This window comes from Protopterus annectens, chromosome 3.part1 (genome assembly GCF_019279795.1).
Source record: "Protopterus annectens isolate FY-2018-M chromosome 3.part1, PAN1.0, whole genome shotgun sequence".
Classification (NCBI taxonomy): Eukaryota; Metazoa; Chordata; order Ceratodontiformes; family Protopteridae; genus Protopterus; species Protopterus annectens.
The window spans coordinates 1,353,343,057-1,353,368,737 of NC_056732.1; the positions used below are offsets into that span (position 1 = coordinate 1,353,343,057).

Sequence of the window (25,681 nt, forward strand, 5' to 3'; positions counted from 1 at the left end):
ATTTAAAAACGTAGGTTATGTTATCAACACAACAGCTATAGTCTCAAAGGGAAGGTACTTTCAGTGCAGATCCTGCACAGTTTGAGCATTTACTAAGAATGGGAGTGTGTTAAAAACATCCGACTACAAAAAAAGGAATATAAATTCTCTCTCTATGCAGATTTGTGCTAGCAAGAATTTAATGTATCTAGTTAAGTGCAGAGATTATTCAGCTTATTTTATTGATAAAACCAAGAGCTCGCCAAGAGAAAGGCTACGAGAACATCTTAATGAAATACGAAAAAATGTGCAAACTAATGCATTAGTTAGACATCAATTCAAGTGTCACGCATTTGTTTTTCAGGTGATACAATTTGTACCTATTGATAAACATTTGGGGACATTAAAAATAGGACAGAAGCCCTAGAAGTTAGGTGGATTATTACATTACAAATCGGACAAAGGATGTGGTATTAAATGACACTGTGCATTTAAAACCCATTCTGAAGTCTTATGTAAAATGAGCATTCACTGTTTACTTTGTATTTTCAATGGTTCTTACAAGTTACTACATTGTATCTAGTTGTTAATGATCTGATGAAGCATCATAGTTTGATGTGAAAGTACCTGCCAACCATTATTTTATGACTTTTGTTCTATCACTTGCTTTAACGTGTTTTATTAAAGTTTACATGACTCAGTCATATTTCATTCTGCTTCATTTACATTTGGATTTTACATTTTGGAGCAGACTATTGATTAACCAGCTGTAAACATTGTTTCTGAATTTTGAATTTGCAGTTACCATTTCTTTCCTGCAAAGCCTGGGGGTTAAGTGTAGATGCTGAAGTAAGATCTCTTGAGAAGCATAAATAAGCATTGTCCAGGTAGGGAGAGGCCTGTATTCCCCTTAGCCTGCAGAAAGCAATCACAGGAGCAAGGCATTTGGTGAAAACCCTTGGGATAGTAGAAAGGCCAAAGGACAAAGCAGAGAACTGAAAATGCCAGGAAGCAGAAAAATGTAAGAACTTCCTGAAAGGGGGATGAATAGGAATGTGGAGATAAACATCCTCAGGATCCATGGAAACTAGAAAAGCCTGAGGAAGTAACAGAGAAGACACGGTTTGAAGGGACAGCATCTGGAAGGAAGTGACATTCAAAAAGGTGATGAGCTAAGAAAGATCCAGAATGGGTCTCCAGGTGCCTTCTTTGCTGGGGGCTAAGAATTTCCTGGAGTAAAACTCCTTCCCCCTCTAAGGGGTTGGAATTCCTGGAATTGTTCCTTGAGACAACAGGCCCTGAAGCACCTCTAGAAAAAAGGACAGTTGTTTCTGAGGAGGCTGAGGAATGCCCAAAGGGGGGGGGGGGTTCCAATCCATGAAATAACTCTGGCGAATTATGGAAAGAACCCAGAAGTCTTGGTGACTTTTACCCAAATAGGAAGGACAGGGAAAGATGAAGAGAAAGACTAATGTGACTGAGAAGAACAGGATAGTCAAACAACACCTGGCTCATCAGGAAAAGGAGGCTTCTGAGTAGGAATCTAGGTAACTTTACTGGGGGGAGCCCTTTTACCACCCTTTTTACCTTTGGAGGGAAGGTGAGACCGTCTATGAACAAAGGTAGGCTTATTAGGATAATTCCTCTGAAACTTGGGCACAGGGGAAAGAAAAATATGCTTCAACTCCTGTAAGGCCTTGCCCTTTTCTTGCAAGGACTTGAACAACTCCACAGCAGCAGCACCAAACAAAAGCTTAATATCCAGAGGAACACCCATCAGTTTAGCCTTCATGTCAGGTAAAGGCTGAAGTCTGAGCCATGAATACCTCCTTAAAACAGATCCAAAAACAGAAGCTCTAGATGAGGCATCAGCTGCATCAAAACTGCATTTAATGGAATGGTGAAATACTTGGGAGGACATCCCAAGCAAAGCAAGAGCAGAGGCCTTACCTCCAGAATCAGAAATAGTCTGATAAGGTTGAAAGAGAAAAGCCAAAGCATACCTAGTCATATGTTTGCGATAATAATTAAACAGCCCCAAAGGGTAGGGTAGGGTAGCAGAAGTATACAGTCTCTTACCCAGTCTCTCCATGGTTCTGCTATCCTTATCAGATGGCAGCAGTTTAGTGGAAGGCAACAATCTGGAAAGCTCATCTGAAGCCAGACACCACAGAGGGGTATGCAGAAAGGCACTTATAAAAGAAACTTGCAGTCCTCAGCACTTTGTAAAACCCATCAGGTTTTTTGGGAGCAGGGGGATGGTAGTCAGGAGCCTGAGAAGCAATGGAAAAGGCATCCAGCAAGGCTGCAAGAACAGGAAAAACAGCACAGGGTCTAGGAGAAGCTCATAGTACCTCTTCTTAACATCAGACACCGGAGCACAGTCCCATTTGAAAAATATCATCCTGGAAACAGCATCACCCAATTAATTGTCCTCCAAAAGAGTCTCAGGACCGATATACTTTTCCTTACAACCATAGTCAAGTGCTGAAGGAATCTGGGAGTAATAAGTCAGGGAATCTTCATCAGAATCTGCATCCTCCTCAGAAGAATCCTGTTCCCTGGTTCTCTTAAGAGCAGTAGAAGACCAAGGGGGTGCAGGAACAGAAACACCCTGTGGAGGCTTAAGAGACATAAGGCCATGAAACATGCCTTAAGTGAAGGTTTGCCATTCACTCAGAGGGTCTTTTGGATCAGGTGAACTATGTTTAGTTTTTTGCTTCTTTTTGAGTGGGACGTCAGCCTTGAATAATTTTGGAGACTCTGACTCGTGGCAGCACTCAATAATGGTAGTCGGAATAATGGTAGTCGGAACCTCTTCTTACTAAAATTTGAGGATCACCCCTAGGCCCTTCAGTAATAACCAGTAGCGTTTCCCCCTGTACAACTGAGGTTGACGGCTGCAAAACCTCCATGGACATGCGTGGTGTCAGGTCCATGCCAGCTTCAGAAGAGGTCGTGGCAGAGGAGTGAGAAAGAAACTGGATGGTCCTCTGGGCTTTCACCACAAGACAATGGTCTGAGCCAAGATGTGAGTAGCAATCTGAAAGTGGCTGGAGGCAAGAGCTCAGTTCCAAATTTTCATGATCCCCCTCACAAAGGGTACAGGACTGGGTTACTCCATGCTTATGTACCAAATCATTGCAGTGTTGTCATGAGTAAATACAACAGTACCAGAAGGCAGTCAGTCCTGGAATCCCTGTAACATGAGAAGAGTGTCAACTCCAGAATACTTATGTGCAAACAGATCTTTTAGTATTACCACCTGCCATGTACTGGCAGCTCTGCATAATGCCCACCCCCCAATCCCAGACTGGAGGCATGTGCTATCACTGTCATCCTGGGGATAGGAGTATGAAAGGGTCTGTTCAGAGATGGGCTTGACTCAAGAGCCCACTAGCAAAAATGGTCCTTCCATTTTCCAAACTTTTTGGAGGAGCTTAATTCCACTGCACCTTTAACATTCAGTAAAAGGGTTCCATGAACAATCTTGCATGGAAATCCATGAAAAATGTGGAAGTCATTGTGCCCAGTGTGCAAGACAGAGAGGCTGGGGACAGCACTATTGCTAAAGAAAAATCTTTTCATGTTAAGATCAGTGGGACAGGTGAAAGTGTCCAGTGTGCAGACTGTTTTTTTTTCAGACTGGGCATCCTCTGCAGTTTTGTAAGTTTTACTGCTTTGATCAAGGACTGAAATACACAGAGGTGAATCTCTGCAAATAAGAGTCTGCATGGTTGGTACTGCTAGGATCTAGTCAACCATTTAAGGGGATTGCTCTGGACCCTTTTAGAAGGGCAGCTGCAGCCGTACAGCTGGGACCAAACATATACGTTCCTAGTATTAGAACTGATTACAGCTGATTAAACCTAACATTAGGACAGGTGACATTAAAACAAAGACTGAGCTTGCAGAAACAAAATGGATTTTAGAACTGCATGATGACTACAGGAAAGGCTTAAATGGTTCTGTACCTTTAAGACCTGCGCCGAGATCTAGAGTTCTAGCCCTGACTTGTGAGTGATTATTTTAGGAATGTTTTAACTGCTGTGCATTAGATCTGAGGAAGAGTCTGTGATGGACGTGAAAGCGCTCATCTTGTGTTTTTATTGTTTTTGTTTTAATAAATGGAATTTTACGTGGTAATATCTACAATGTCAGCTGGATATACTTGTTCTGTGCTATATGTTTCTCCAATAAAAGTTTCAATTTTGTCTTGAGGCAAAAATCCTTTTTTCATAAGGCTGTCTATAAAGGCACCTAAAAAAACACAACCCTAAGTGATGGAGTCAGGAAGGATTTCTATACGTTTATCTGAAACCCCACATGGGTTAGGAGGGATGAAACCTTTAAGGATTCCTGGCATCTGAGCAAAGATTCTGCACAAATATGCGAGTTGTCTAAACAAAGATGATGTGGATACCTTGCAGTCTGCAATGAGCCACCACAGGGGCTAGATATTTTGCAAAAACTCTTGGAGCAAGAAACAGCCAAAAAGGTAATTAATAATGTGACCCAGAATAACAAAATCTTAGGAATCTCCTGAATTTGTATGCTATTGGAAGGTGATGGTAAACATCCTTGAGCTCCAAGGTCACCACAACACAGTGGTCTGGGTGAAGGGCAACAATGACTGGAGTCAATATCTTGATTTCTTTGAACCTTCAACTAGAGATTAATGGAGAGATCCAATCTCCATGACTGCTCCTCTTTTGGGTCCATAAACATTCTGGGAAAAAAAGGCTCCTTCCCAAGTGTTCCGAAGGGATATATTCTCTGACACCTGCTTCACATGTTTGGAGCACCTAGTTTGGACAGTGAAGATGAAGAGAATCTATTCATTGCCAGCTGTAACCCTCCTGAATCACCTTTAAAAAATATGTGCCTGAAATTATGAGATGCCAAGCCTGAGCACAGGGTGCCAGATGATTTAAAAAGTGGAAGTGGAAGCGAAATTGGGTAGAAGGAGAGGGGAAAGGTGACCAGGTCTCTGAAACAGTCATTATGAAGCGGTGTCTGACCCTTTGTTGGGAAATTCCCTTGTTGGTTTGGTTGTTGTTACCCACCTGATATTTTTTCTTGGGTGCCTGCCTGTTATTATTTCTGTTTATTATGTCCTCTGCCAAGGATAGGGGTTTTAGAAGGGAAGAATTTAGGGACCTGAACAGTCCTAGAAACTCCCTGTATTAATTTCTCTCTCTCAAACTGTTAAGAGTACCACGTAGCAGCAGGCCCACAAAAGAAGGAGTCTAAAGGAAAACTCAGAATTTCTGACTAAAACATCCAAAATGTATTTGACAAGAGATATCCTACAGGTTTTTACGGAAGTTTGGAGTTTTGGTTTTATCAAACTGACAACTGTGAGATACCATACTCACAAACTCAGATAACAATCCCTTTACTTAGGCAAGACTTCTCAGTTAAAGAAAAGCAAAAGCACCCAGGCAAATCAGAGACTGCACTCTTGTAACACATTAAACCCATACACATGTTAAACCCATACACATATGTACAGCATATGTGCCAATAAAGCCAAACTCCCCTAGAAATGCCTGTGGGATGTTTTTTTTTTTTTTTTTTGTTCAGTTCTTATTTGGGGAACCTTGCAGTCAATCCTTGTGTTATGGATATCAGGCTTTTCATAAGCTGACTGATGCTGTACTGAGGAACTCAAAAAAATGGGGGGGATATGTCAAGTGTACAACTGGTAGGGTTTGGTTTTACTGGCCCCAACACATTAATAAATTTCTCAACACAATCACAGGTGTACCTCAAGGATCTATACTAGGTCCCCTCCTTCTCAGCATATTCATTAACAACTTCCATACCACTCTTACCCATGGCACAGTTATCCAATGCAGATGATTCTACAAACATCTGTACTGCCAAATCTATATCTGAGTTACAATGTCTTACCCAAAATGCTGTCATTTCAACTGAAACATGGATGTCAACAACCATCTCACTCTAAATCCCAATAAAACCAAATTTCTAATATCCCCCCCCCAAAAAAAAAAAACTACCGCTCTGTACAAGAATGATTTTTCTGTCCATTCCCATAATAATACTCTCATTAAAGTTGTTCTAGCAGTTTGGTACTTGGGAGTTAAATTATTGATGAAAATCTAACATTCGATCTCCATATCAACATAAAAAAACATCAACTTAGGAATCTTCTATACACACAAACACTACCTTAATATTACTGCTTAAAAAGCTCCATCATCATCCTTCCAGCTACCATCTCTGCTATATGGTGCCCCAATCTTCACCATTATCCAGTCCTCCCTGAAAATCAAACTGGACTGATGTTACAACAAGACTGCCAAATTTGTAACAAATTCTAAAAACTCAGTACACCACTACTTATCTCTACAACAGCTAAACTGTCTGGAACTCCCACACTACCTCACTTATTCACAATTAACCACTGCACATAAACTCGTATACAAGCCTTCAACTTGCCCCTCCCTCTCCTCCTTATTGACTACATACCACCCTAACAGGCCACCATGATCCAAAAACACAATGATGCTGAAAGTTGAAAAAACTTAACCTTGCAGCTGGTCAAACGCTGTACTCTTTTACAGTCTCAAAACAGAATGCCCTCCCACCTTTTACTAGAACAAGCAGTAATCCTGCTCAAGAAGTCTCTCGGATCACACCTCTCTTCTCTCTTGCAATGTACTTCTGCCAAAATACTGCCTCCTAACACCTGATCCACTACTATATCCCTCTACAAAACCACTACTTAGGAGCTCTTTCTCTCTGACTTGCTGAATTCAACTGCTTATGCCTATAAAACTCCAACAAGTAACAATCAAAACTCCTACCCTACCTAATTTCATCCTCAATGATCAAATTGTATACAATGTTGATGTGTAATGTTTGTAAATAACTTGTACCATTGTGTTTAATATTTATTTCCATGCACTGAGACTGTATATACACTCTATATTGTGTTTTTTCTTGAATGTAATGTTAATGTTATGTGGTGCTTTTCTCCCCAGCCATACTGAAAATGCGCTCATCTAGGCCCAGTAGACTTTCCCAGTTAAGAAATGCAATAAATAAAGACTATCAAAATGAAGAACTCACTAGGCATTTAGAAGCCATGTACCTGGCACACAGTGTATCCTTAAAGGTTGTGTTTTTCCCACGGGCTCTTTCAAAGTAGGTATAAGGTATTAGACAGTAAACAGTTCAGTTTGCCTGATTTGTTTTGCTGTTTTCATCTATGCTTCTTTTCTGTGCAAGCCTTTTCCTTGTGTTTTTTTATCCTTAATTCAGAAATACTGCAGTCGCTCCCAATATTACGGACATAAAGTCTTTGATAAGCAGTGTTTTTAGAAAATGCTCAAACTAGCAACCTATGCTGTGTTAACGAGCTTGTAAACATGGAAAAATGTGTTAAATCTATGATTAATGAGGTTTAACTTTACTAACCTGAATACTAAGACTTAAAGTGAGAAGTCATTAGGCATTCCGAAGCCATTTAAGCCGTAAGTCTGTACATCAGAGTCATTTTTTGTATTCTCTATGGGTCTCCTTCAAAGGAGAAGTATTGCCCATGAATTTTTCACCCAAGTCACTACCTCTTGTAGGCTAGGCTTGACAAAGTTTCCATGCCGATTTCTCTCCATTCTATTTTCAATGTAGTCACGGAGTTCCATTCGCAAATGGTCCTTGAATGGCTAGTTTATTGCAATATCAAAGAGTCTGGAGATGGGGAGTCATTCCTGCAGGAATCATTATTTGATCTATTCTTCTCCGTGCAAGGAATTTCTTTAGGTCTTTAGTGCGGTGAGTACTGGCTGAATCCCAGACTAATGGACCTCTTTCACCACCTCGCAAAACAAGTGGCAGCATTACATAGATCCACTTCATTATAACTGCTTGTGTGCACCAGGCTTTTTCGGTTTCAAGAATGTAAATGCCTGAAACACATTCAAATCTCATCTTTCTTGCCCATACTAATGATTAGAGGTGGAGTTTCTTTCCATCTAGGTGAATTGCCAAAATACAAGTAACATGCACACTTTCAGAACCAGTGGAGGAAATGTAGATTGACGAGGCACCCCTCTGATCAATTGTTGTTTAAGATCCTTGGCCCATAAACACTGCAGTTTCATCCATAACAATCATGTTGGAGAGTTGGTATTTAGAAAAGTTGATGCCAAAGGACTTGAATGCAAGTGCACGTTTAATAACTTCAGTATCTTCCAGCTTGAACAGTGTTGTTGATCTTCTTAGAGACTGTTCATATCGCTGAAGGAAGCCATCCAGCCAATGTTGTGATGCTTTGAATTCTTCTGGGGATATTTCTAACTGTGGTACCATTGCAAATGCAAATGCTTGAATATCAGCCCTGCGCACAACCAAAGCCTTTACTCTCCTGTTAGCAATCCATTCACAGATTATGTCTTCCAGCTCAGGAAATAATGGTTGTGACCTGATCCACACTTGCACTTCTTAGCATTTCCTTCGTCTGCCTGTTGACTGAGGTTATCGTATGATGCACGCCATTTTCACACCATTCGGAGATCCAACTTCTCTTTGCAGAAAACCATCAGATTCTTTTCCGGGAGTCCTCCACGATTCCTTTCTTGTACTCGATGGAATAGCCCTTTCTTTTTGCACTCATCTTGTCAGAGGGGTTAAATGAAGACTTACGAGACAGGAGTGGCAACACAAAAAGGTGACGGTTAGGAAGACACAACTACAGCAGTTTATCAAGTGTGCACATTTTACATGCGTTGTCTGTACTTTGACCAAAGTACACTTGCCAGTGTTTATGGGCCAAGGATCTCAACCATCAAGTATGAGTGAGGATTAGGGTTACAGTAAGAATCGTGAAGGACTCCCAGGGAAAGAATCTTACGACTTTCTGCAAAGAGAAATTGGGTGTCCGAATGCTCCAAAAATGGCAAGCAGAGTAAGATAACCTCAGTCAAAAGATGTCAATAATATATTATTATTTTATAATTCAACACATCCGTTGTGTGTTGCTGACAATCTTAACTGGGGCTTATTTTTGGGGGAAGGCTTATATCATGACCACCCTGGAAAATTATGCTAGGCCTTATTCTCTGGTTAGGTCTTATTTACAAAGAAATACGGTAATACAGCCGCTATATCTGGCTTCTTACAGGAAATACAGGTAATCATTTTTTCAAATAAAGAAAAATGGCCTGGAGTGATATCATTTAATATACTGAAGCCATAGTAATTTGGTTGTCTCCATACTCAGATGTAATTTTGCTTTCTTGAATTAAGCAAATCTTTTGCCTTCAGCCTGTCTTGACAGCAACATGGAGAGCAATATATGCACCCAACCTTGTACTGTATATAGTCCCCACAGCCACACCATAAAACTCTTCCCCTGGTTCAGAAGGGTAGCTTGCTGTAGGTCATTACACTAGTGAAACATATAGATATGCAATACAAGAATATAAACACTAGATGTATTACCCAAGTAGTGAAAATCCTGAAAGTGTTATTTTCTTACCTTTCTGTCATAGAAAGTGGTTCACAAAGTGATGAACAACATTCTCTCCAACAGTAAATGTCTTTGGCTGCAGGTTGTGCAGAAAAATTTTTGAAAATGCCACTTTGCCTGCGAGTGTGTCAGGTCAAGGTTTATTTTTTACCTTCAATTAGTGACATCGACTTATCGGAAAGTGCAAAATGCATCCACAGACTAACAGGCATACCATTTATTTATTTATTTAGTTTACATTTGTTAACTGGGATGGTCCGACTGGACAAGGTCCATTTTCAGTGGCAGCCCAGGGAGAAAAGCCCCACATATGAAAAAAAAGCTGACTTTATACAACAATGCAGAAAACATCTTAGCTATATTACAGTGGTTGTTCATTTACATCCAGAATAGTTTTTCTTATACCAACGCCCATGTGCAGAGGTGCGGCCTTTATGGACGTAACAAATGGTATTCCTGTGACATCATCAAGGGACGTACTGAACTTATATGGGCCATGGTTTAATAAAAAGTTACTCAACTTACCTATCTAGTCCTTACTATCCTCTGTTACATCTTCCATCTTACTATCCTCTGTTACATCTTCCATCTTACTATACTTTTCTTATCTACCTTTTTTTTTCTACATTTATATCCTCTTTACATACCTTTTGTTAAGTAAAGCCATTGTATCATCACTACACATCCAACTTCCTTTTCTCCATTTCTGACCTAACCTGTACTATTGTCTCCATACACTCAATTCGTACTATTTTTGACTCAACCTCAGTGTACATCCTTTTAAATCCTCTAGGTTTTACTGCACATTACCATTGTTGATTACTTTTTTACTATGATAATTGCTATTTTTTTTATTATTATTATTATAATATCCGATGATTGTGTATTGTTTGTCTTTGGAGCTTTTCTCCCTGGGCCTCTACTGAAAATGTTTATATATCCAGTTAGACTAGCCCAGTCAACAAATGTAAAATAAAATATATAAATGAGGATTTATTAAAAAGAAAATCTCAAAAAAATGAAGAGAAGGATCACAATACATTACAGCACTTTTATGCCATGTGACGCAAAGCACGACAAAGACACATTACAAAGAGAAAATAAAGTATACTGGAACTGCAAAACAACAAAAAGGTTACCTCTGAATATAAATGGTTTTCAAAATAACGATATTTTTTCTTCTTTCTTAGCAATTTTCTTGAGTGATTAAATATCGTTGGTACAGCATTACTTTTCAATTTTACTTGCTTCTGAGAAAAGTCTCCATTTGGCACCAGTAGAGAGTTGTATATAAAACAGCTGTCCTCAAAGTGATCTGAACACAAACTTGTATACTCTGTCACCTTTAAATTGCTCCTCTTGATCTTTGACAGCCATATCTGATGCAGCCGTAAATTCTTCCTGGGACTAGGAAGCTGGAAAAAAAATTTACCATTTCCAGTTCTGTTACAACAGTTTGAGGCACAGCAGTAAACCATTGTTACACAAACTTTAGAATTGATCAGCAATTCAGGTATCTAGCGAAAAACTGATAAATATCCCAACTCCTAGAAATACGAAATGTGAAACATTTCTAAAATGCAGGGAACTGCAGTCAATATATGTAAATCATCAGGAAAGAGTGTCACTTTCACAACATTACTCTTCAAAATGCACAATTGGTTATGTGTCATGTAAATGTAACTTAAAAACTGGTACAGAGAATACTTCAACAGTAAATCCAACTATTCACTACTAGCAAATCCATTTTTTGCCAGAGAACAAAAGATGAGTGAACCAACACGCAAGTAAATCCAGCGATACACCAAGTCCAACACGAAAAGAGAAAATCACTGGAAACCAGGGCAGAGTGATCTAAAATCCTTTAATAATTCCAAGCAATTTCCCAAGCATCGTATTTTTTGCTAGAGACTTCAGAACCGAGTAGCACCTGAAAGAATAATAAAGCTAATTAAATCACACTTATAGAACATGTAAACAAGGAATGCCATTTACTTATTTATATTGCTTATACCTAGACAACACAAACATGCCTTCAGTTTACATTGCACAATACAAGCAGTTACTAGTAACAGAAAAGGCATACGAGAAAGAAAAACGTAAAATACGGTACTTTTACAGTTAATTATCCAAGACCAAGGTTATCTGTGAATTCCAGTTCCGAAAGAGAAATGTTTAGAGCAAAAAAAATGTTAAAATTTCAATTCAAAAGGAAGTAACTCAACCAAGCTTGAAACATCTATCGACATTAAATTTCCCAAGTGCAAATATCCATGTTTCAGGACCACACTAATACCATTTATAAAATTAGCTCCACTTTTTTTTTTTTTTTTTTTTTAACACATTTTGAAATAATGAAAACTAACAATTGCTAACATGTGGTCATAAAAAGCCCTACAACTCTAGCACAATTTGCTCCCTTTCAACCTTATGGCAACAGAATATTATGCAGTTTTCTGAACTCCATCTACAAAAGAATAAAAACCAAGAGAAGGCATTCTTTATTGTAGATTTCTAGTAGAATTACCTCAGCTTCTTAACTTGTGTCCTGCAATACTTGAAAACAGAAGGATGTTCCAGCAATAGGCAACAGACTAGCAGGAAAAAAAAAAAAAAAAAAAAACAATGTCTGAACCAGGGTTCCCAAACATTTTGTCAATCATTCCTGAATATCCCATTAAAACTACAGCACAAAAGAGAAAGTAATGCATAAAAGTCAAAGCTGTGCTGTTTTTAAAGACTCAAGTGAGTATTTCTGTCGAAAGTCATTCAAGCCAATGTCTGATCCCTCAATTGGCTCAGCATGCTGGGAAATTCAAAAAGCAAGCATAAATCAGTTTGATCAGTTCTTCTAGAAATATTAATGTTCGAATAATCTTCACTGACATTATTTTTATTGATATTTATTAATTATTTTGAATTTACAAGGATCACTGCACCTTTAACCACAAGCTTTAAATGTAACGGTTACATTTCCTGTTATGTACCAATGATTCCTGTTATGCAATGAAACCTGTCTCGTTTGAATCCCATCATTAAATCAGCTTTCAATATTATGTTTGCCTCATAAACGTTGTTATTTGAAGTGCCAGCGTAACTGTTTTGTATATTATATTTATATATATATCTCCATTTATATATTTATCTATATATTTATCTATATATCTATATATATATATCTATATATATATCTATATACATACATATATACATACATATATATATATATATATATTATATACATATACATATCTATATATCTATATATATAAATCCAGTAGTAAAACGCCGTGATGGGATCCTAATGGCAAAGTCTAACTGTAATGACACCAAAAAGTGTAACAGTTCCAATTATAGGAGTTCCTAGTTGCAAAAATATCCACAAAGCGTATATTGCACTCAGTCCTAACTGTTTATTAAAGTAAGCGCTTTCACCCGAAGGCTTCTTCAGACTTTTGAAACATCCAATCTAAAACACGTTTAAAAACATTGCATTCTGGTCTCATTGGTCAAAATCTTGTTCATAAAATATAGCGAGAATAGAGTGAATCTCGTTCAGATTAAAAATACAATATACAATTGTCCATGTATAGCAAAATAAAACCGCAACATGCTTCACCGTGGGGGATGGTGTTCTTTTGGGGATGCGAAGCGTTGTTTTTGCGCCAAACGTACCTTTTGGAATTGTGGCCAAAAAGTTCAACTTTGGACTCATCTGACTTCAACACATTTTTCCACATGCTTCTAGGAGACTTGATGTATTGTTTTGCAAATTTTAGCTGGGCCTGTATATTTTTCTGTGTAAGAAAAGGCTTCCATCTTGCAACCCTACCCCATACTCCAGACATATGGAGAATATGGGACATTGTTGTCACATGTAGTACACAACCAGTACTTGCCAGAAATTCCTGCAGCTCCTTCAGTGTTGCTGTCTCTTGGCAGTCTTCCTGACAAGTGTTTGTCTCGTCTTTTCATCAATTTTGGAAAGACATCCAATTCTTTGCAACATCATTGCTGTCCCATATTTTCTCCACTTTATGATGACTTCTTCACTGTGTTTCCATGGTATATCCAATGCTGTTAATATTTTTTGTACCCTTCTCCTGATACCCTTCAGCAATGAGATTCCTTTTGATGCTTTGCAAGCTCTCTGCAAACCATGGCTTTTGATGTAGCAGGCAACAGAGTAAATGTTAGGAAAATCCTACTAGGACAGCAGAACTTGATTTGGAGTTAATCAGAGTCTCTTTAATTGATGGCAGGTGTGTACCCACGAAGACTGAATCTTGTAATTAAATCAAAAGGTGCTTTCAACAAAGTATTAGTTTAAGGGTGTGCACACTTATGCAACCAGCTTATTGTACATTTTTTTTTATATTTTTCCTCTAACAGATTAGTTTATTTTTCAGTTGAATTGAACAGGTTACATGTCACATTAAAGGTGGGAAAAGGTTTGAAATGACTTATTGTGGTCTCATTCATTTATATCACAAAAACTCGGTCAGCAATGTGTGTTCACCTTTTGTGTTCACTCAACACTAACCATCACCCAGCATGAGCTGAATGACTGCAAAGTCTAAGCAGATCAAAATATAAAAAGAAAAAAAAAAAGTCTTCACCTTCTGCAACATTCTGAAAAAGCTAAAAATATAAAAAAACTGAAGGTATGTCACAGTTACTAACCTCTGTAATACAAGACACCCAAAACCTAAAAATGGACATCACTATTACTCTTCAGGATCTTAAGGACCCAATTGGGCACTTCAAGGGGCATTTGCAAAACTAGTGTGTAAAAAGTTTCTTTCTAAAGAAAGAATTCTTCACTGGAAGACTGGACAGTTAAAAAGGAATTTAGTGTTAATAACATTACAAAAAAAACCAAACTTCTTCACAATGAAACTAACATCGAAGTTAGATCAAAATAGAAAGGACTTTCTGAGGGATCCCCAAGACAAAATATGACGTTCTTTACTTTAAACTGTGCAGTTAACTCTTACTGATCTTGTACAAAGACTCCTCAACCAGTGTGAACATTTAAGAGAAAATGCTTCACTTATAACTACTTTGACAAAAATCAGCCAGACTAATGAATGTTGACTCCCGAAATTATCAAAATTTAACTTCAGTTGGGACCATCTCACACTGCTTTACAATGCTGGCTGCTCTGTCACTCAACGATTAAAAGTGCAATTGTACCATTTATGTGAAATGGGAAATCATAAATTCATACCCAGGCTGGCCATCCAGGTCCCTTCTAGACAGTGGCCAACAGAAAACATTCCCTAGCTACATACCCCTCCACAAACGTTTGATCAACCTCCTAATAAACATACCCCCTGCAATTAAGAGGTACATGTTACAAGGGGATGCAATTAAGTGGGTTGCATGGCTAGGTTTATAAAGGCCCTGATGGTCATTAGTCGAATATACATCTACAAACCTATAAAGTGAGATTCTCTGCTTGTTTTATTTTTTACAGTAACACTATAGTACCTTATCTATGGAATGATTGCTTCAGATTTGGGTACAAGTGAAATGGAGATATTGTATGATAAATAGGTTCAATGAGAGAGTCACTGCATCAATATCAATCCTCAGCCTAATGAAAACAGCAATCAGTTGACAGTTATGAGATTAGATAGAAGATTCAAAAGGTTATCAGAAGTCCTCAACACCTTTTTAATTCTTTGGCAATGCTTAAAAACTTGTAAAAGCACAAAGTCTTTTAAGCAGCAGGAGAAGGCCGATTTCTCATACGACTTGGTTAGGTATTCATGCTACATTGAAGGACTGTGTACTAGTTCTTAAGAACTTCCTGTTTAATGTGGAATTACACTTTACCCTGTTTGGTAAATCCAATATGTAGCTTTTTTGTTTTTAAATTTGTCAGCTAGATTTGAAGTGGCTACATGCCATCCTATAATGGTATGGTGGCAAGTCATTTTATGTTTGAAAATAAAAAGTACTGAATTGCATAATCTGAGATGCTTTTACATTGAATCCTGCTTTGTAGCACAGAGTTTAGACACCTATGATTTTTCTGAGGTATACCCAACTGCATGTTACTTTCCTTTCCTCAGTTTTTCAATCAGACTGGAGTGAGATAGGCATTATGAAGTATCATGATCCATGTATATTTAAGTTTAAGGAGAATAAGTTTGGAGGTAAGCTGTGTTGCTTGAGAGGTTTGTTTGCGACTGAAGTATCGATTTCCTTCCAGTAACTAGAATAAATAACTTATTTTTGCATTTTGATTGATAGAATAAGTTTGTAGGAGTTAGCACTTTAAGGATAGGTGGTTCCATATGATTTTACAGGTTTTGAATGTCATTTGCACTGATAATTAAGATTGTCTATGATGTATTGGCCAAGGTCTCAAATTTGCCTTAAAATGACTGTATAGCTTTTAGGGAGCTTTAATTGTGTTCTCATTGCAGTGATAGTATTGTTCTTGAAGGGAAATAGATCAGAGATGGTTGAGGAGGGGGAAAATTATTTAGGTTAATCATATTGTTATTCATTTTGAGACTGGGGTTAAGGTGGATAGGTTGTAGGGAAATTGGTTTAATGATATGAACATCCTTTGTAAGATAGTGATTTTGTTTAATGGCTGGGTGTATTTTAAGATTTTTTAAATTTTCGTTGTAAAGGAAAGGGAAAGCTCTGGGGTTTATGGATAGTGTTTTGATACAGTTGTGTAACAGTTTGACCCAGGTTGGAACCATTGTTGTGGTGAAGGGGTGTGGTCAGCTACTGTTATTATTCTATTACAGTTTATTGATATCATAGAAGAGTTTAAAGTCCAGCAGCCCTAACCCTCCATAGTCTTTATGGTAGGTCAATTTATTATAACTGATTTGGGGAACCAAATAAATTTGGAAATTGTGGAGTGAATGGTTTTGAAGAGTTTTGGGTTGATAATGGTATTGGAGGCATTAAATATACATAGAAATCTGGGTAGAATATTAAATTTTGATTGTGACTATTTTAGCCAGGAATGGAAGGTGACGTTTTGTCCATCTGCCAATATCATGTATGTCTGACCAGAGATTAATAATGTTACTTGCATAGGATTGTTTAGGATATTGATGGAAAAATATTTCTAGATATTTTAATGAATGGTTAGTTTTAATACCAACTGCTAAAGAGTATATGGGAAGCTGACAGAGGGAGTTAATATGTTTTCTTAAGGTTTAGTTTGTAATTCGAGAAAGTTGAAAATGTGTCTATAGCCTATAGCGGATAGTAGTTTCTGGAGGTCAGAATTAGGTAGTGACTAGTAAAGATTTAGATAATCAGCGAAAGCCGCTAGGGTAATTTTAGTGTTAAAGATATTGATACTTTATAATGCCTATCTCACGCCAATCATTACAAATAAAAATATACCCAACCACCTCTCCATTCTGTTCCTATTGTGATAATCACAAGGCTGATCTACTCCACATCTTCTGGAGCTGCAGGTGCACCTATAAGCTATGGTGCTCACAGTCCAACTAGGAAAAAAATGGGCTATGAAAAATCCACCTTACCCTGGAAACTAGCTCTCCTACAGATTATCCTCACAGGTCTGACTAAACTATTTTATTTATTTATTTTACATTTGTTGACCGGTAAAGTTAGACTGGATATATGTCCATTTTCAGCGGAGGCCTGGGGAGAAAAGCTCCAAATACAATAATGCAATTTTGTAAACAAAATTAAAAAGGATTTTTGACTATTAAAGACTCAACTTAAACTTTAAACATACTTAATATACATATTTTTTACAAGTGCAGTCATAGAAAATAACATAACACAGAGAGTTGTTGCATGGCTAACAAAAATTCTGTAGGAATAGTTAAAAAAAAAAAAAAAGGGAAATAAAAACAAAGCAAGAGGAATTGGGTACTATAGACTTAGAAATGAGAAGCAAAAAGGAGACGGTGTCAGTCAGGATTAGAGCATGGACATAGCCATTGTGATTTTAGGAAGGTTTTAAGTTGTTGTTTGAAAAGAGGAGTGGATGTCAGGGATGTTACTTCTCTTGGAAGCTTGTTCCAAGGATTACCAATTGAGTTAGTAAATAAGCAGCCCCCAGATTTGTTGTTGCTTTTTAAAGGTAGAGACATGTACTCTGTTTCCAGATCGTAAGGTTAAAAGATTTCGATAGGGGCTAATAAGGTTTCTGAGTGTGGGAGTATTTGAGGGATGATGCAGGATCTTGTGAATCATTAGGAGTTGCTGAAAAACTGGCTTTGCAGTTCTAACCATCCGAGAAGTTTGAGACTTTTGCAGTGGTGGGTACGAAATGGGGCATCAGTGGCAAATCTGGCTATGTTGTTATAAGTTCTTATTTACATTGCTTTTGGGGAGGTTTGTATAAATTGGGGAGGCATAGAGGAGGGTAGATATTAGGCGAGTTTGAGCAATAGTAGTCCTGGCTGAAGGAGTAAGATGGGGTTTAATTCTGTACAGGGAGCCCAGTTTTCTATTAACTGATTTAATAGTTAGATTGATATGAGTGTCAAAATTATGATTGTGATCAATTGTTACCCCTAAACGTTTGGTGGTTATGTTAGGAGCTATTAAAATACCATTTTTAGAGAGGACTGTGAAGTTTATGGTGGGGGATTTCTGAGTGGGCATGAACAACAGTAATTTAGTTTTTTTTTAGGTTAAGGAGGAGACAGTGTTGATGGAACCAGTTTTCTACTAAGGTAATATTTTTTGGGTTGTGGCTTGAAGTTGGGAAGGCGGCACAGATTAAGGTTGAGTCATCAGCATATTGTATACAGGTGGTTTGAGGAAGGGTGGCTGACAGATCATTGATGACTATAAGAGGAGCGGTCCCAAAATTGATCCTTGTGGGACTCCAGAGTGTAATAGGGAACAGAGAGGACAGTTCATTGTCCCAGAAGACTGTTTGCTGTCTGTTTTCTAAGTAAGATTAAAACCATTTGACTGTTAGTGTATCTAATGAGAGAGCCTTAAGTGTGTCTATCAATAGTTTGTGATTCACCATGTCAAATCCTTTGGAGAGGTCAATAAACATGGCAGAGGATAGGAGATTGTTGTTTCAATTTTTATTTATACAGTCTGTAAAGGATAGGAAAGCTGTGGTGGTGCTATGGTATGGTCTAAAACCATGTTGGCAGTCTACTAGAAGGCAATCTTGGAGGAGATGAGTAGGACGTTAGTGATGAATACATCTCTCCATAATTTTTGCTATAGGTGAGAGTAGAGCTATTAGGCAGAAGTTTGAAAGTTCACTTGAGTTACCTCCCTTGTGGAAAGGGATAAAATGTGAAACTTCCCAGATGTTAGGGATGGAACATTCTGTAATGGTTCTGTTAATTTAGATAGAAATGAGGAAGGCAAGTACTCCAGCTGCTAATTTCAGATATTCAGCTGGAAGGAAATCAGCTGATAGGGTACAAGGTTTGAGTTTCAGCAGTAGGTTGTGTATGTGAGATGTGGGAATGGACTGTAGTTGAAATAGGGGTAATGAACTAGTCGATACAGGCGAGTTAGAAGTGGACACTACTGGTAAAGAATTGGCTAGAGATTGGACAGTTTCAGAGAAGAATTTGTTGAGTGTCAGCAATTTCAGTGGAAGAATGTTGAGTCAAATTAGTGAGGGTGGGTGTTTTAGAGTGGCCAGGATGAAGTAATTTATTTATTCCTGACCAGAATTTGTGTGGGTTTTGATATTGGGTTCGTTGGAATTGTAGGCAATAGTTGTTTTTGTCAAGGTATATGGCTTCCTTAGTGGCATTTCTCAGTTGACGAAAGTTTAAGTGATCAGTTTGCTTTTTTGTATGTCTCCATTTAATCCAGATTTTATTTCTAAGTCACATTTTTTACCTAGTCTCTTTTGTGAGCCAGGGAACTGAATTGTTCCTAATTCTGATCAATCGAGAAGGGGCATGGTGCTCTAGTATTCATAAAAATGTATTGTTAAAGTATGAGACAGCAAGTGTTTTAAGGGGGTCCAACTGCAAGCTTTAAGCTCAGCCTGAAAGTTAACTGGGTTTAGATTTTTTTTTTTGTATTTCGGGTGGTTCTGAAGTTTACTTGATTGGGTATTGAGGTTTTTAGCTTTGTTATAAAGGTAAGAAAGTGGTCACTGATATCATCGGAAGTATGTCAGTTTTATAAAATTGGGGGTTACTGTTAACTAATATCCAACCTAAAGTGGTTTGTTTATTGCTAGGTTTGTGAGCTCTTGTAGGGTGGGTGATGGTTTGATAAAAGCCATGAAGTTTTATGTGGGTAGTAGGATTATTGGCAGTGCAACTTTTCCAGTCAATGTTGAGAGTTATAAAGGTAAGAAAGTGGTCACTGATATCATCGGAAGTATGTCTGTTTTAAAATTGGGGGTTACTGTCAACTAATATCCAACCTAAAGTGGTTTGTTTATTGCTATGTTTGTGAGCTCTTGTAGGATGGGTGATGGTTTGATAAAAGCCATGAAGTTTTATGTGGGTAGTAGGATTATTGGCAGTGCAACTTTTCCAGTCAATGTTGAGATCGCTAAGTAGTATGGTTTCTTGGGGGAAATTTGAGGAGAGGCAACATAGGATGTTTTCAACGGTATTAATGTTATTTCCTGGGGGATGTAGGAGCAGATAATATTAATGGATTTATTAGCATTAATTGGAAGCTTGGCCATTAGGATTTCAGCATTGCTAGGTGAAGGGTGAGTAATATCTAGGGCAGAGAGTTGCAGCTCAGATGTATATAATATTGCAACCCCACCTCCTTTTTTGTTAGGGCAGTCTATTTTAATTATGTTATAGCCTGGGGAGATAATAATATCCTTGGTGGTTGGTATGAGCCAGGATTCAGTTAGGCATAGGATATCAAAGGAGTGTAAGTGTAACGGGGCATGTAGGTGGCTAATTTTATTACTTAAAACTACAGATGTTTAGGTGAGCTATGAGGAGATTTTTGCTAGGAGAGTGGGTGCAGGAGGTGTCTGGATGGGGGGATTGGGAGTAAGGGAATAGGAGAATTTGGGCATGGGTTAGGATGAATGTTGCCATGTAGTAGTAGGTACTGTTGTGGCATAAGAGACAGTTTCAGTAGTTTACCTAGAATAGAGATAGTTCTTTTGGTTTGGAAATATCTGAAATTGATTGTTCTATGAAATTGAGGTTGAAGATATGCTGATGATGATGTAATGTTACAATGGGAATTTGAAGTATAAAGGGTGAGAGGGGTAGTTTGTTTTGCATGTTGGAGTGTGTTTTAAAGTTAGAGATGGACATAGTGAGTGTAGTGTGGCAAGAGATATAGGGAGAGTTGGTATATACTAAGTGTGAATACAGGGAGATTGAAGTGAGAACAGTGGGGGAGTAAGGGGAGGGTCTGTTTGGCAAGTGATGAGTATAATGGATTAGGGATGGGACTATGTTAAAGGATTAGAATAAGAAGACAAAGAGGAAAGGAGGGAGTGGCTTGATAAGTATATAATGAGGTTAGTTAGGTTAGTGGATAATGACTGAAGGGGGTGTGGTTTAATGAAGTATAAGGTTAGCTACAGTGGGGGTGGGAATTGGGGGTAGGGTAAGGGAGCGGGGTGAGCCTGCAGGGTGAAAGGAGCAGATATTGCTAGAAGGTAAGTACAACAGAATTGGGGGTAGGGTAAGGGAGCGGGGTGAGCCTGCAGGGTGAAAGGAGCAGATATTGCTAGAAGGTAAGTACAACAGAAAAAAGTAACAGCTGTCTTTATTGTTTTGGCTTTAAACTGTTGACATTTGGGAGAAAATAAAGGTAAAGCAAACTGTTAACAATACAAAAATTTAGCAAAAGGATTGTGAAGGTGGTACTCAAATTTAAATCCATTAGCAAGGGGATTAGAACAGTAATCACTACAAAAGGATTTGGACTTCAAAGCTAGATACTTAAAAGTTAAAGAATATGTTGGTAGAATGCTGCCATCTAGTGGTCAGTGGGAAAAAAGCACCTGGGAGAGGTAAGAGCAGGGGTCTCAATTACAAAATAAGGAGGTATGGTACAAAAGACTAGGTAGAAGCAGTGGGTAGGGGTCTGCATTTGGCTGCTAGATCTCTCACAGAGGGGTTACCAAATAAGTCTAGTCAGTACAGGTACTGATGATAAAGTAGGTAAATTGCAACATACACGAAACAATGCATCTTTTGGCGTTTACTCTTTAAAAAGCCTTGCAAGCAAACAGCTTCAGGGGCATCTTCAGCTTTATTAAGAGGAATTATCCTTTAGGTTTATGGCAGGGAAGGAGCACCCAGATCACTTTACTGAAAGACAGGAAAAAGGAGAACACTGAGTTAGCACATTGTAGGTATGAGAGTGAGAGGAAAAAGGGGAAATTTTGGGAAAAAACATGAAGTACTAGACAATAGAGAAACAGTAAAAGTGACAAGGTGAGAGATTAGAAGGAGAGAATATCAGCAGTAGAGTAAAGTTGATACGAGGATGAGAGAGAAAGGAGGAAGAAAATGAGCTAAAAGGAGGGGTTATATACAAAGGAAAAAAGAGAAAGCATAAGCTTGGAGGACAGGTGAAAACAATTAGGTTTGCAATGGCAAAGAAATCAAATAAAGAACTATAGCATACAGAGCTCAAATAAGAATGCAAATTCCTAATTCACCTTCTATAAAAGAAGGAAGGGAACTGGGAATATCCAGGTTAACAATAAGGCCGAGGCTAACACACAGCCAATGCATGCATAGACAAGTTTGTTTTACTACAAACACGAATATTAATAACACTAGTTTCTTTACTTAAATACTACATTACATTACATTGGAAGGAGAGAGCATCACTCACAAGGGAGGGTTTCAAACAATTAGCTACCAAACACTTACTAGCTCACAAACATTTAACCTATACTGAGAAATCCCACACTCACTTTACAGAATTTTGGAAATTCCTTTTTGAACATATTTTAGCTTGAAGTTGGTATATATAATCAGATGGAATTTTGGCATGTGTGTAAATAGTTCTTACTGTTTTGCATTTATGTTTTATTACTCAGCAATGTATTCTCTGGCCATATTAATACCCGTCTATTAATAGTTACATTTTACTATATCTATTTTCACAAAAAAAAAAAAAAAAGGAAATAAAAATGATTGTATACTAAAATTTTTACTGATGAATTCTGACTGCTTATAAAACCTTGATTTTGTCATCCAACACATTTTTTTTACTTTTTTTAGCCTTATCAATACAGAATCTCTAACGGAACACTTTTTCACTATTCTCAGTTGTTATATTGCTTATTATTTGTGCAAAATTGTGCAGGATTGTAATTTTGTTCATTAACCTAGGGTGATAAAAATTATTTGCAATTTATGACATTTCTCCAATTTTTTCCTTTTTAATTATCGCCATTTATAAATAAATAAAATAAACTTCACTTATTTTTTTACACAAGTAGTTGGGGCACCACAAATAAAGATTTTCAGATGAAAAAAAAATTAGCAGTAGTTCTAGGATCTACTACATTGTTAAATGTTCATAAGAGGTTACTAGGCTAATGGCCCTGGGATCCTTACAAGCCTAGCTAAGAGTTTATCCCCAAAAAGAACCTCAATCAGCACCTGTTGCCCCTGGCAATGAGGGACATAGGTGGAACTCCTGGGACAAGTTTGTGGTTTCCCATCCACTCATCAAGGTTGTGCTTGAAGAGGATCAATGAGGTACTCTTTTTGACGTGCATAGGAAGTCTATTCCAGAGATGGGGCTCTCCAGCAGGTTTTGTTGTTGCATATTAGATTTAGGCCTTTTGTGCAGGTAATGCACGAGGAATTAGACTTCTGGATATGGAGCATCTCTAGTAGGGCAGTGTCCGATATTGCCTTGTAGGCAAGATACAGATCACCTCTGAGCAATCAGTACGATACAGAGTAGAGAGATAGTGATTTGAGTCTGTCTGCACAGGAAAGGTGTTTGAGGCCATGGATTTTCTTTGTGAGGTATTTCTGTGTTGTTTCCAAGTGGAGAAGGTGTTTGGAGAGGTACATACCAAATGGGACGTTACACAATTATTGGCCTAATGAGGGAGGAGTACAGAGAGGTAATCTCTTTTTTTTGGAATGCAATCACTTTACTTATGAGATGAGCCATGTGAAAGGCTTTTCTGATCACTGCCGCTACATGATAGTCAATGCGAAATTGTTGTCAACCCGAGTACCCAGGTCTCTCACCACAGGTTGTGTGCTTAGGGGGTTGCCGTTGATGTGATGATCAGTATGGGCCAGGTTTCTGCCAAATGGTATGATAATATTTTTTTGCATTTAACTTAACGCCATGACTTTAGCACCAGTCATCTGATGCTGTAAGACCCTCTTGCATTATGTTATCACATGGAGTCAATGACAGTATCCAACTTACAGTCATTGGCAAACTTGGTCAGCTACAGGCGTTTTTGTCTTTGCCTGGACCTCTGAGAAGCAGATACCAAATCAGTAGGGGTCCCAGGACAGATCCATGGAGAACACCACTAGTGACAGGCCTGCTGTCAGAGGTGGAGGCACCTATTTTGAATTTTTGGGTCCTATCGATGAGCCACTTGGCCAGCCACCTAATGAGAGAGGGATTTACACCAAGTTGTGTTAGCTTTTAAATTGTGCCAGAGTTGGGGATTGTGTCAAAGGCCTTGGCCAAGTCAAGGTAAGCTGTATGTACTGACTTTCCCTCATCCAGGGCCTTGGTGAGGGTCTCAAAGAAGTCAACCAGGTTCAGGGATCAACAGGCAAGATCTGCCCTTGATGACTCTCAACTGGGTGGGGTCAAGTGCTTGGAGATTGAGGACCCTATTCAGATATAGGCAATGGCAAAGTATTGGGACTGTAAAAGGGGCCTTTGGGGGGAAGGTGGGGGGTGAAGTGCATACTGAACCTATCTGCTAGCAGTTGGTTAAGTCAACAGGACTGGTGTAAGTGGCACTGTTCAGTACTAATTCAGAACAAACAAGGGCTTTGCCATAGAGGTTCCTGATATAACTGATGAAGGCTTTGTGGTTTCCCTAGTTTCAATTCATAATTGGCTTTGGGGGTTTTCACTAGTGATCTAATTTGCTTGTTGTGGCCGAGGGAGTTTTTCAATTTGGAATAGGTTCCTTTTTACCCTTGGACAACAGTTTCTTCCTCTTGTTGTAAAGCCTGCTGATACAGGATGCCCACGAGACAGGTTTATGTTTCCTTGAGGAGCATATTTTTAGTTCTGTTGGGTATGGCTGAGTCCATATAGTTGTACAGGTGCTTATATACTGCACTGGCATACTGTTCAGCATAGCTGTCTGCATCCTCTGAGGGGGACGGTAGTGTGAAGCTACTGATAACCTCCGGTTGAAGTCAGCTTTTGAGGAGTTTTTTAGCCTGGTTATGGCTGGAGGAGTTGGGTGGGATAGAAGCTTCTAATGAGACAGACAGATGATCTGAGCTCACCAGGCTAGAACATACTATGGGAGTGGTGCGGCGGTCACCCATGTTGGTGAGAACCAAGTCCAGAATATTATCTCCCCTTGTGGGGATGAGACAAGCTGGTCCAGTGCATTAGAACTGATGAAGTTAAGGAATCGTTCAGCGAGTGCATTAGTGTAGGAATACTTCACCCAGTCTATGGTGGGGTAGCTGAAGTCACCAAGGATCAGGGTGTTAGGGGGTACCTTGATGGAGTCAGTTAGGTGTCCAGGTAGGAGGAGTGGGTGTCTTGAGTCATGGATGTGGGTCTATAGCTGGATATACCTTGAACAGCTGTCTTGCCAACTGCAGTTGCACCTGGAGTAATTCCAGTAAGTCATGCCAGCAAACCAGTGTGGTGGTGTGCCTGCCCTTAATGAAGATAGAGACTCCACCACCCTTAGTCCTCCTGACCTCATTTTGGGGTCAGAATGTGTGTAATGAGGTATAAGGAAGGGGTGCTCTGGGCAGCCCTGAACCAAGTTTCCATGACCACACAGAGATAGTCATCTTCCAGTGCGAGGACAGCCTCCAGTGAGTGCACTTTCAGGTCAAAGCTCCTAGCGTTAAGCAGCAGGACCTTCAATCTGCTTTTTGACAGATCTTTTATGGGCAAAGCATCAAGGCCAGTCAACCAGGTCATCCCTGACAGACAGATACTGGATCCTCTTGGAAAGATACAAGAAACTAAGCCAATTGTTGAAGTCAATTATTTTTGTTGGTACCGTGGTATCATTCTTGGTGAAGGTAGGATGCTGCTTAGGGCTGGGGTCAT

General features: G+C 38.7%; 1 protein-coding gene across 1 annotated transcript in view; it reads right to left on the bottom strand.

The window, feature by feature from the left end:
* The window catches only part of LOC122797772 (zinc finger imprinted 2-like), a 354,512-nt gene that overhangs the window by 322,920 nt on the left and 5,911 nt on the right, over positions 1–25,681 (bottom strand). The window contains exon 2 of the mRNA XM_044066294.1: positions 10,618–11,408. Within this exon, the coding sequence (XP_043922229.1) occupies positions 10,618–10,956 (339 nt within the window). The 5' untranslated portion in view covers positions 10,957–11,408. The remainder of the gene's footprint in view (positions 1–10,617; positions 11,409–25,681) is intronic.